Source organism: Centroberyx affinis, unplaced genomic scaffold (genome assembly GCF_046629955.1).
Source record: "Centroberyx affinis isolate AG114_WGS23_722 - 3 ecotype Tasmania unplaced genomic scaffold, CSIRO-AGI_Caff_v1 ptg005760l_1, whole genome shotgun sequence".
NCBI classification, from domain to species: Eukaryota; Metazoa; Chordata; class Actinopteri; order Beryciformes; family Berycidae; genus Centroberyx; species Centroberyx affinis.
Genome location: NW_027282916.1, coordinates 1452 through 14796, shown reverse-complemented (window position 1 = coordinate 14796; position 13345 = coordinate 1452). Strand labels below are relative to the sequence as shown.

At 44.7% G+C, this 13345-nt stretch overlaps 1 protein-coding gene across 1 annotated transcript; it reads right to left on the bottom strand.

Moving 5' to 3' along the window:
- Positions 1–618: 618 nt before the first annotated feature.
- On the bottom strand, positions 619–12933 carry LOC139667782 (lysosomal alpha-mannosidase-like; the record flags this gene model as incomplete). Its single annotated transcript, XM_071547272.1, has 16 exons — positions 619–706; positions 1472–1573; positions 3202–3320; positions 4028–4148; positions 4720–4817; positions 5281–5463; positions 5765–5881; positions 6408–6515; positions 7135–7244; positions 7778–7856; positions 8300–8420; positions 9483–9682; positions 10554–10699; positions 10904–11036; positions 11740–11933; positions 12760–12933. Coding segments are annotated over 16 exons (2093 nt in total), but the record flags the coding sequence as incomplete, so codon positions are not given.
- Positions 12934–13345: the final 412 nt, after the last annotated feature.

Below are 13345 nucleotides of genomic sequence, written 5' to 3'. Positions count from 1 at the left end.
ACACTATATGTGGGGGGGACAGAGCTTTACCCTGTATGATTCTCATCCATCTCTGGATGGTGAGGTTTTTGACCAAGAGGAGAATCTGTGATTCTCGTCTGCCTTAGGCAGTGAGATCTGACGTAAATATCAGATCAAGAGTAGAATCAGGAAGGACAGGGGAAAAGAAAATTACAGAAAAACATATAGGTTCACTCACTATGTGCATCTAAAAGTGGAAGTATTTGTTGTATTTGTTGTGTTCTTTCATCTTTCTATCTCATTTGATTTGAACTGCACTAGTTTACTTTTTAAGTCTTTTATCTTTTGTATCTCTTGTCTGTATTTTTGCACTTTTTACCTTTACTGTATTTTATCACCCTGTAAAGCACTTTGAATTGCCCCAGTGTATGAAATGTGCTATACAAATAAAGCTGCCTTGCCTTGCCTTGCCTTGCCTAAGTTATAAGTAAAGAGCTCCAGACTCACAGCTCATAACTTCAGTAAGATTTAAAGCTGCACTGCCATTTTTGTACTTTTTTCCCAAATGGTGGATGTATAATATTGGAATCAAACTCTTCATACACACACATAAACACACACACACACACACACACACACACACACACACACGCAGACCTTGATGTAAGCACGGGAGTTGATGGGATAGTAGTTTCCGGCGATGGGCTCCGACTGTTTCAGGTTCCATGTGGGCCGGAAGTCTTTCCTTTGGGACACAACGACACGACATGCTCAGTTCACTAAAACACACACACACACACACACACACACACACACACACACACACACACACACACACACACACAGAGCAACCTAACATGACTGAGTTCACGCAATAACACACATGGCCAAGTTCACCCAGCCACACACACACTCATCTAGCATGTCAAACCGAGTTCACTCAACCACACACCAACACACACACACACACACTAAGCCACCTAAAATGTCACACAGTTCACGAAACCACACACTAAAACACACACACACACACTAAGCCACCTAAAATGTCACACAGTTCACGAAACCACACACACCTAACATAAGTTTGATTTCGATTATCAATTAAAAACCAGATTTCCATTTTTTTTACTGCCAAAAATGTCCATCTTTATAAGCCATTTGATCTAATATTGAGTCTTAAAAGAATTATTTTCCTTAAAACAAGTGAAGAAATCTGCCAAATCCAATGCCACGTACTTTTCTGGCAAATATTTTGACATAAAGCAGATCTCTCCACTCCTGGTGTCAAGATAATGTCACTCGAGTCAACAAAAGTCTTGAAACAAGTTAAATTATTTCACCTGAAGGACAGATTTTTTCAGGATAAATACGATTTTAGACTTGATAAAGCTGCGGTGAAGGTGATTTCATTTAATCACCTCCAAAAAATCTTGCCTGCAGCTTTAAGATGGATGTATTTTTTTTACAGTGTTTGTGTGTAACTGCAGCTTGCAGGCGGTGAACTCACTTTCTCTGCAGCACCTCTCTGCCGTTGGAGTCGGTGTAGAAAACTCCTGCGGATTCGATGCTGGTGTCGAGACGAGTGATCACCTCCTTCCCCAGGTCGTCACTGGGGGGGGGGGGGGGAGAGAGAGAGAGAGAGGGGGAGAGAGGGGAGAGAGGGAGAGAGAGAGAGAGGGAGAGAGAGAGAGAGAGAGAGGGAGGGGGAGAGAGAGAGGGGGAGAAAGAGAGAGAGAGCGAGAGAGAGGGGGAGAGAGGGAGAGAGAGAGAGGGAGGGGGAGAGAGAGAGAGAGAGGGGGTGGGAGGGGAGAGAGAGAGAGAGAGTGGGGGAGAGAGAGGGAGAGAGAAAGAGGGGGAGAGAGAGGGAGAGAGAAAGAGAGGGGGAGAGAGAGAGGGGGAGAGGGGAGAGAGAGAGAGAGAGAAAGGGGGAGAGAGAGAGAGAGAGAAAGGGAGAAAGAGAGAGAGAGAAAAAAGAGAGAGACAAAGAGAGAGCGAGAGAGAGAGAGAGAGGGAGAAAGAGAGAGAGACAGAGAGAGGGGGGGGGGGGGGGGGGGAGAGAGAGAGAGAGATGTTGAAACTCTTTCAATATGTTTTCCATGAAAGATCTTACAAGAGGAGAAAATAACTAAAAACACCAAAAACTGTAACAGTCAATTCCCATCAATTCCCCAACACACACACACACACACAAACAAGACTTAAAACCAAGAACTACAACACCTTTATCCTACACACACACACACAGTACAATTAACATTTAAATGCGAGCAGTCAGAGCCTCTCCTCCCACTTCACATGTTGCGTTCTGCGGCTCCTGAAATGAGACTAAATCAGTTCTGAGAGGAAAACCCACATCCCCATGCCCCCCCACCCTCGGGTGCACAGGCAGCACCCAGAGGCACAGAGAGGAGGAGGAGCTGGTCCTGTCTGTCAGAGCGCAGTGTGTGTGGGAGTGTGTGCTCGATCCTCCTGTCTGCTGCACACCTGTGGAATCGACTGTGTTTTTAAGAGAAAATGAAACCAACCACACACACACACACACACACACACACACACACACACACACACACACACACACACACACACACACACACACACACACACACACACACACACACACACACACACACACACACACACACACACACACACACACACACACACACACACACACACACACACACACACACACACAGCTATGATGCTGAATAGTTGAACCTTCATGTTTTGCATTGTATTTAATACAGAATGTGGACTCCCTCTACTGGTTATATACTAACCCTACAACTTCAAGACTTCAAGGTTTTTATTCAGCTTTTTGTCATATTTTTGCACAATTATGACTAAAATGATAATCACAGTTACTTTGCTAGATATTCGTGATCACAGTTATTAAAACCACAATTATTGTTTGTGACGATTTAATTAAATGTACTGCAATGATTAACTGTGGTGACTATTGTCAACTATAGCAAAAGATCTAAATGAAACAAAACCATCACCGACATGTCAACATTGTGTTTGTCATTAATGGTGGAAACAAAAATTGCTCTAAAATTATACATAACTGATTGTGCAATTATAAAAACACATACACACCTGTACCAACTTTCTACTGTGCATTTGAAGTGTGCTAACTTTGATGCAATTTGATGCCAAAGACAAATGTCAATTTTTTAAATGGTAAGTAAAGATTTCCACCATTAAGAAAATCCCTTCATACCCCGCTGTACTCACTGTATGGGCAGCGGGCCGACTGTCCACTCCAGCTCCAGAGCTTTGCTATCAGTGTAGAGACGAACCACCTGAGACACCCAGGGAGAAAACCACTGCCTCACCTCCTGGACCACCGAGGTCTGGGGGGGGGGGGGGGGGGTGGAAGAAGGGAGAGGGACAAGCTAATGTAATTAATAATAATAAAATAATAAAAGACAAAAATTTAGAGACCCAAGTTTAAAGGGAAAGCACATATGAACCAGGACCCTAGGGGAAAGCAGAGAGGAACAGGTGAGTCTTAAAATTTGATTTAAAAACAGCAAGTGATAATTGACAAGCTTCTAACAAAAAAAAATATTCAGCTCAACTGCAACCATAGAAACATCTGTAGCTAGCATCCATGACTACACTGTAGCAGACCTGTAACCATAGCAACATAAACAATCTGGTCAGATTGCCATTCAGCTAATATCCAGCGATTAAAAGTTTTTTAACTAAATTGAAAGTAATACTGGAAAACTCCTCCATGTTTCTAACATGTGTTCGTCTGCAGTAGCCAAGCAGTAAAGTCTTTTTACCACAAGGTGTCTGTTGACAGTTCATTTAATTAGAAATCAACAAGTGGACGGGCGTCTTGTTTGTGTGCTGATATATTTAAATGTGAAACACCTCAGAACGCCTTCATTGGCTGATCAGAAGTGACTATTCAACAAAGCCGTGTGTGCTGCCTTAATTAAACTCAACACCACACGGAGACTGTGAGATGTCTGCCCAGGCGAGGTGTGATGTGAAGACAGATGATAGATGATGCTGACTGAACTGAGCCAGTGTGGCGTTCAGTCTCTACCTGCACGCTCTCTGTCTTGGCCGTCCTGCTGATGATGAAAGGCGTGGAGGAGTTGGGTCTGAAGATGTAAGCTCCTGACGGCTGGTTACTCTCCGAGTTGTTCCCGTCGCTGGCATTGTACCTGGAACACACAACACACACACACTACACATATTATAACAACACACTATGCATTATATCAACACAGGGATGGGAAGCATAGGCTCACATCTGTCTCCAACAACCGTCTGCAGGTAGTCTGCCTCAAGTTCAAGTTAGTTCAAGTATAAGCATGAAAAATTTAGTTACAAAGGTTTTCCCCTTTGGTGAAACTGCTGCAGTACAGTGTGAGCTGAGGGATCGATCTACTGGGAACACATGGATGATTTGGTGTCTCTGTTCTCATCACTTACTGGATAATTTGACAAAGACAAAGATGGTGTATTCCTTTAAGTCCATTTCACTTACAATTAAACCATTTCAAATACCTAATTTTACCTTTGTAACTCCATTTTGGATGATTTTCATGTTTTTACTTTAACTAAAGCTACAGCAACTATGCATTATCAATGATCTGAAAGTAAGACCATGTGGCCACAACAAATGGGACCCCAATAATGCAGTGTGTTTGTATATGTGTGTGTGTGTGTGTGTGTGTGTGTGTGTGTGTGTGTGTGTGTGTGTGTGTGTGTGTGTGTCTGAGGGACACTGACCAGTAGAAGTTCTGTGTCAGCTTGATGGTCTGTTTGGTCTCCAGGTTACTGAGGCTGCTCAGCAGGCCTGTCTCTGGGTCAAAGGTCGCTCGCAGGAACTGCAACACACACACACACGCACACACACACACACACACACACACACACGCACACGCGCACACACACACACACACACACACACACACACACACACGCACACACGCACACACACACTCCTTCAGTCTATTATAATCTAACCTAAAGGGAGGAGGGGGGAGGAGAGGGGAGGAGAGGAGGAGAGGAGACAAGGAGAGGAGAGGAGAGGAGAGGAGGAGACAAGGAGAGGAGAAGGGAGGAGGAGAGGAGAGAGGAGACAAGGAGAGGAGAGGAGAGGAGAGAGGAGAGGAGGAGACAAGGAGAGGAGAGGAGAGGAGGAGAGGAGAGAGGAGACAAGGAGAGGAGACAAGGAGAGGAGAGGAGAGGACAGGAGGAGAGGAGAGAGGAGAGGACAGGAGGAGAGGAGAGGAGGAGAGGAGACAAGGAGAGGAGATTCTAGTAATAATAATGGAGCTGTGTTCAGACCTTGTTCTGGATGGCGAGGGGCGAGCGGTGCTGCGTGGAGGCCGGCGGCGGGCCGCTCCTCAGCTGGGACACAGAGTAGGAGCTGTAGCCCAGAGGAGGAGCCTGGACCTGGAAGACCAGCTCGTTCACAGCGAAGCCCCGCCCCCTCCGCACCTGCCGCGTGGCTCCGGACACCGGGACCACCTGGGACAGACAGAGGTTAGACAGAGCTGAGGCTTACTGGGACAAATGGACAGTGTACTGCAGGAAAACTGAGAGGGGGACGAATGAATCCCTCGTGTGACCTGTCTGCTTAAAAAGAGAAAACGAAAATGTAATTCCTGGCAACCAATTCCCCTCTTTTACCAACTTTACAGGATTAAAATCAAATGTTTTAATGTTGCCAATCAGATGATATTCTATGATTAGCAATTGTAAAATCACTAAAATCACAATATACGATTATAATCAATTAACTGTGCCACACACACACACACACACTGACCTGGCAGTCCACAGATTTGCCGTTAGCGTCTGAAACGGCGTACACTGTTCCGTTGACCGGAAGCCTGACGGGCCAAGTGACCGGGCGAGCGAGAGGGTTGTACACAGTCACTGAGAACTGAGAGAGAGAGAGAGAGAGAGAGGGAGAAAGGGAGAGAGAGAGAGAGACAGAGAGAAAAAGAGAGAAAGAGAGTGAGAAAGAGAAAAAAAGAGAAAAAGAAAGAAAAAGAGAGCGAGAGAGAGAGTGAGTGAGTGAGAGAGAGAGAAAAAGAGAGAAAGAGAGAGAGTGAGAGAAAGAGAGAAAAAGGGAGAGACAGAGAGAAAAAGAAAGAAAAAGCAAAAAAGAGGCAGAAAGAGAGAAAAGGAAAGAGAAATCGAGAAAGAGAGTGAGAGAGAAAAAAGAGAAAGAGAGAGAGACAGAGAAAAAGAGAGAGAGAGAAAAAAAAAAAAGAGAGAGAGAGAGAGAGAGAGAGAGATGGATGTTGGATGGATGGAGTGTGTTGGGGATGAGATGAGGGATATTCAACAATATTGATTGATTTTGTCTGGGGTTTTTTAGCTATACTACATGTTCGCCTATAAACAAACTATAATGGACTTTATGTGTGTGTGTGTGTGTGTGTGTGTGTGTGTGTGTGTGTCACCTTCTGGCTGGACTCGGTGAGCGGACACACACTGATGTTGAGGTTGTCACAGTAGATCCTCTCAGCAGATGAGCCGCTGAGAGCAGCCAGACTGTTACTGACCAGGACCTGAGGCAGGAAGGACAGAGTTAACAACATGAAGGACCAGGGGCTTACAGCTCACACACACACACACACAGCAGTCTGATGGAGTCTGGCTTCTGTAATTTCACACATTAGCGTCTGTAACAGGATTTTGGATTCTTCAAGATGAATAAATTCCAGCCAAGACGACACAACCTTGGTGTCTTAGGAAGAGGAAATTCACCGATGTTTCCACTCATTTTGAAAAGCTGTGATGTGGTGGTATTACTGGTTGGAATTTTTATGTATGCTTTATTTATTTTTATGCATGTTTGTATGTATGCAAGTAAAAATTATGGGGTTTTGAAAATACCAGAACATTTTTTGCATTTATTTTATAAATTAAATAGGTGTGCAAAATGTTATGCAGAATTAGCAAGGGGAAAAAGTTATTTTTCATTTGTGACTTCAACATCAACCTCCAGGCCTGACATCATTCAGTCTTCCTAGATTTCCAAACCGTCCCACAATGCAATTCATTTCCAGCTCAGTGGTTGATTTTTCCAGAATTACTATAACACATTGTACTATGTGATACATGTTCCTGCCCAGAACATAAAACAAATGAACACACAGGATTCTGTCTCCTGTGAGTCTGCAGTACCTGACAGTGCTTCCAGCCGGTGGCCAGCCTCCTGGCGTAGTCGTTGGCAACGTGCTGCTTCGCCGTCCCCGACACGGCGTCATGGTGCTGAGCCACCGCCATGGCTTTCTCTGCCAATCAGAGCACAGAACACAGCCGTCAGTCAGTCTGGCCTCCAATCACACGATACCACACTGCCGTCAATCACTTTAGCATCCAATCAGATTCATATCTCATCATAAGTCAAATTGAATTAAACTATCACATTAACCTGCCATTTTACATAAAAAAAGATTAGTTCCACTTTCTGCTGTATGAGCTGTACTGTATGTAATAGCATGAGTCGGAAAATTTAGCTTGTCAATACAGAATTATTGATTTTCAAATCTGTCGTGACATTTTTGGCTATGAAAACCAATCTAAGTGTGGAGTTATTCAGCTATTTAATCATTTGGTATCTGAAAACAGTAAATTATCAGCTTTTCAGTATCACCAAATATCAATGTAGTGTTTCTTGGTTCTTGGTAGTGGAAACAAATCCCCATTTTCTCACTGAGGTTTGAACTAAACCACTAGAGGGCGACAGGACGGCTCCCCCTCCCCACTCGTCCCTTCCAGCAGCTGTGTGTATCACAGTATGAAGTAACTAAAAACCAAATCTTACTCATAGTCTGGCTGTCTCCTTCCCCAAAGGGCCCGTTCCTGGACACTGGCCCTCCAAGCACCTCCAGCTGGTTACACGTCTGAATGAAAAAACCAAAGCTGCACAGTTACAACACAAACTGCACACCTCTTTTCTCTAATAATTACTTATCGCTGCTGTCAGGTGAAAACATTGTAACTCCAAGATCGTATCTCCAAAATGTCAACTTTTGGGGAATGAAGAAAAATAGCCTTCATTTTAGACTGTGAATGGATAGTGGAAGAGGAGAAGAGAGTTGATAGAACGACAGCTCATTATTACATGGAAGACTGTGTTTATGAAATTACATAATAGGTTTTGAAAGGGTTTCATAAGCCCAGGGGTAATCTCATTTTCTCAGTCCATTGACGATGAGGTATTTCTTTTGGAGGATGTAGGAGGTTTTCACCTGACGACAGCGAAACATTCTGGCCGGTAAAACTGACAAAGTGCTTGCAGTATTTCCACTGAAGGTGAGTCAGAGCTAGGAGTCAGAGTGGGAACCTGCAGGTAGCTGTTGCTGAGCCTCTCGTATCGTTTCAGAGCCGGGCGGCTGGTGAAGTAGCCGGTCCAGAAGTCATGAGAACTGTCTGCGTAGGGGAAGAAATCGTCTGTCTTCAAAGCCCTGAGGAGGCAAGAGGACAGGAAGCGACAGAGTGCTATCGATTAATCGGAAGAAGCCAAATCCACATCATCCATTACACAATGCCCATGTTTACTTATCATCATTTGATTTTCGTAACGTACTGAAACAAATGGAAACAAATGGCTGCCTGGAAGGAAGGAAAAACCCATTCAGACATCTCAAAAAGTATGGTACGCTTTGAAAAATGGTCGGTAGTGATGTAAAGTATAGGTGAATTGGAGTAAATGGGGTAAAACATGCAATAACTAAAAACAAAACTAAAACTAAAAAAAAAAATACTCATTCTGCAGAATTTTTTTTTTTAAGTGAATCGCTTTCTTTATGCTATTAAACCAACAAGTGTAACATTGAAATCCGGTCTGAATAATTGGTGTTACACTTGTTCAAACTGAAAGGTTTTATAAAAATAAAGAAAGCGATTCACGTAAAAAAAAATTCTGCAGAATAACAATTTTTTTTAATATATTGTCAGAATCTGTTTTGTTCGCATTCATTCATGTGCTAGAAGTGTGATTTTCAGACTGTTCCTCCATACAGTGGCAGTGAATGGAGAGAGAAGAAAAACACAATTCAGATATAACAGATAACAGAACAGATAACAGAACAGATAACAGAATCACTGATTTTGGAGTTTTATCACGGAGGAATAGGGCTGGGCAATATGGACAAAATCAAATATTATGATATTTTAAACTAAATACCTTGATATTGATATTGCAACAATATTGTAGGGATGACTGTTGGTGTTTAATTTACACAATGAGATTTTTGATAAATAATCATCAGTAATGTGGATATAATGACTAAGTGGGTAAAGGCAAATAATAGAACAGCTAGATCAGTCTGGTAAGTTCAGAAAATGACATCACTTTACTGTAATGCAGCCTTTAAAACCAGGAAAAGACAACACTTATGCCGTATCACGATATTACGATATCCAAAATCTAAGACGATATCTAGTCTCATGTCACGATATCGATATCATATTTATATATTGCCCAGCCCTACGGAGGAAGAGACACTCCCGTCTCATCAGCCTACCAGGTGAGGTTGGCCCGGTGCAGCTCCTGCAGGTAGCAGGAGGGAGTGGAGTAAAGCAGGTTGACCCGGCTGCCGTGGGCCTGCCGGGCGTTGACGTAGCGGATCAGCTTGTCCAGGTTCTTGTACCACAGGTTGGCGTTCTCATACTGGAAGTCTGAGCCCATGGTCATGATGATGTGGTTTGTCTTATACACCAAAGCCTGGGAGAGGAGGAGGAGGAGGAGGAGGAGGAAGAAGAGATAAACACATGGGAGTGGCCATTTGCACTAGTCAGTGAATGTACATGTATAAAAATGTGTTTCCTTAAACGTTGGAGGTGCATGCATGTTAGGATGTGTCACTCATGTCAGTCACTTATAAAAGGGCGTGTTCCTGTTAACTTGTATCAGAAGCAATAAACATAAGCATTACAAGTTTATTGAATACTCAATTCTGATTGGCCAGTGAACACAGTCTGAGAATCCGTTATTTCTGAATAACAAACTGCACAATCAAGAAGTCCGGTCCATTTTGTTGATTTCTAAATCGGATTAACTGGCGACACTTTGTGCCATAAGGACATTACTCCTCCTACTTCTTCTCTGGCGGAAGCTGGTAAATTACTTTAGCTTGTGATGAAATCATTTTAAATCAATAGCAGCTGTGTAATAAGCGGGATGATGTCCAGCGAGCCGGTCGTTACGGCAACATAAACCCCTTCAGGGTGATGAAGAACCTCGATTCACTCTGTCTGTCGGGGCTTGTTTTGCGATAAGAACGAGCTCGCTGTCTCTTACATATTCACCTGTGAGCTATGGTGTGTTTTTCTGTGCTTTCTTATTAGCCGACACAAGACATTTTAGATAGTTTTAGTCTTTTTAAAAGCCCAACTGGGGTAGAAAATTAGCAGGAGCTACAAACTCCCTGTGCACCCATCTTTTATTTTTAGTCCAATTGTTAAGTGTGATTATGTTAACTGCACTGTCCCATGCAAACCACTAAATAAATCAATAAATAATATTTAGGCGAGTTTATGGTTGTGTGTGTGTATGTGTGTGTGTGTGTGTGTGTGTGTGTGTGTGTGTGTCTGACCTGGCTGTTGGCGATTAACAGGAAGCGAGTCACCACGTCGTCGACATTATAGTCCTCCAGGTCGGGGTCGTCTCTGATTGGCGGGTCGTCACACGACTGGTCCCAGCAGAAACCATCGGGGGGGTTGTATCCGTTTGGTAGGATCCCTTTGGGGGGGGGGGTTTGGTTGGGGGGGGGGGCAGATGGGAGAGGACAAAGGTCAGGAGCAGACTTGGGTCCAAATAGTAGAAGACCAAACATCAATATTAGAATACCAAACATTGATATTTCAACATTTCTTAGGCTATGGGGGAAGTGAGGCGAGGTCAAAGGTCAGGTGTTAGGGGTAGGAGGGGTTAAGGGCGGGGTACCGGTGAACAGGTCGGCCATGGGGGGGGTGAGGCTGTCGGACGCCCTCCACAGCAGCTCCTGCTCCTTGTCCGTCATCCTGCGATCCCGGTCCTGGTAGTCCAGACGGCCGAAGAAGAAGCCGTCGTAACCCATCTGGAAAAAAACACACAGGCAGCGGTCAGCCTGAAGCAGGACGTCCCAAACCTTTTCATGTCAAGGAACCCCGAAACAGATGCACCACAGACCACAGATTAATTAAACTAGAATTTACAACCTCCTCCTGTCCTCTCCTTGTCTCCTCTCCTCTATCCTCTCCTCTCCTCTCCCCTCCTCTCCTCTCCTTGTCTCCTCTCCTCTCCTTGACTCTTCTCCTCTCTCCTCGTCTCCTCTCCTCTCTCCTCTCCTCCTCTCCTCTCCCTGTCTCCTCTCCCTGTCTCCTCTCCTTGTCTCCTCTCCTCCTCTCCTCTCCTCTCCTCTCCTCGACTCCTCTCCTCTCCTCTCGTCTCCTTTCCTCTCCTCCTCTCCTCTCCTCCATGTTGGGACACACAAACCACTCTCCAATTATAGTAGTGGGATATATTTCCTCTCCTTGTCTCCTCTCCCTGTCTCCTCTCCTCTCCTTGTCTCCTCTCCTCTCTCCTCTCCTTGTCTCCTCTACTCCTCTCCTCTCCGCTCCCCTCCTTCTCTCCTCTCCTCTCTCCTCTCCTTGTCTCCTCTCCTCCTCTCCTCTCTCCTCTCCCTCTCCCTCTCTCCTCTCCTTCTCTCCTCGTCTCCTCTCCTCTCCTTGTCTCCTCTCCGGTGGGACACACAAAGTAGTCTCGGTCTTGAACAGAACTCGATTGGCTCCGGTCTCTACCTGTGCGAACATGGAAGCGTGTTCGCGGGCGTGTCCGAACGGGTCGATGTGCCAGGCGACTCGGGGCCGACCGCACGGCCCGAACGTCTCGTTGAGGAACCGCAGGCCCATGGTCATCTGGTCGATGACGGCGCTGTAGTGGGTGGCGGCCTCGTCGCTCATACACCAGCCGCCGTTCACAAACTCCAGACGGCCTGGGGGGGGGGGGAAGAGCATGAGAGGAGGAACTGTTTAGTCAGGACTTTAAAGTCAAATGATGGACAATTCTGAACACCAATAAAAAGTTTATGCAACACGTTTATGGTGCTTCTGTGTGTGTGTGTGTCAAGTGCATGTGTGTGTGTCTATTAGGGATGCACCGATTTTTTAACGAGGCAGTTACGCAGATTTTACCCAAGACTAAAATCTGCTACCCAAAGTCATGAGTAACATGTGAAAAACAGAAGCACACTGTCTTGATTTTATGCATTTGTGGCACACAGAAGCCTGTATTTCTCAAACAGTGGGAAAACAAGGATTTTATCTCAATAATTTTGCCCATTGACCCCAAACTCAGGAAGTAAGCCTGCACTGTTCAGTAAAAGTAATGGAACGGATCGGTACTCCGTATCGGCCGATACTTAAACTTTCGTAATCGGTATCGGCATTGAAATAGTGGCATCGGTGCATCCCTGGTGTCTACATGTGCACTTTTCTACCTTTTCTTGGTACACACAGGACTTTTTGTTTGCTATTGTCAGGGTGCACTGTGGCTCCAACACTTGCACTCCTTACTATTGGTCGATTGTCATGTTGGTGATCTAGGAACTGAAACTCATTCTACTGTTGTATTTATTGTAAGCTGCTCTGGATAAGAATTTTAGCTAAATGCCTAAAATATAACTGATCTAGACAGGAACACATCTGCCATTCGGTTCACTGCTGATTTTCATAGAACTTTTTTTTTTGAGCAGAACTTTGGAATGAAACCCTTCAAATGTAAATGTGTGTGTGTGTGTGTGTGTGTGTGTGTGTGCGTACCCTCATTAACCAGTTGCTTGACGGTCTGCTGCATGCTGGAGCTCTGCCGTTTCCACCAGCGGTAGAAGAAGGCCGCCTCCACGTAGATAAACCTCCTGTCTGGGTTCTTCAGCAGCTGGTCCACCACCGAGTCCAGGATGTACTGCACCCCCGCATGCTGGATGTCGTTACGGTCTGCGCGCGCACACACACACACACACACACCACACACACACACACACGGATTGGAAGATAATTTAAACGCTTACAACATATTCTTCTTTACAAAAATGGCTTGGAATAGCTGCTGCAGGGATTGGGAGAGTTACATGTTACAAATATGTACATACTATATATCTCTCTCACACACACACACACACACACACACACACACACGGTGCAATTTGTCTCCACTTACACAACCAGACAGAAAATAACAGACAGAGGTCAAGAAGTGATGATGGTCAGCTGGTCATCTTCTCTATAAAAACACATGTGATGTTAACACATGAAAGCTTGGTCAACCATTTAATGGCAGTAAAGCTATAAAAACTCTTTTACAGTGTTGTTGGCTCATGATGACCTCTGACAAAAGACATATGACAAT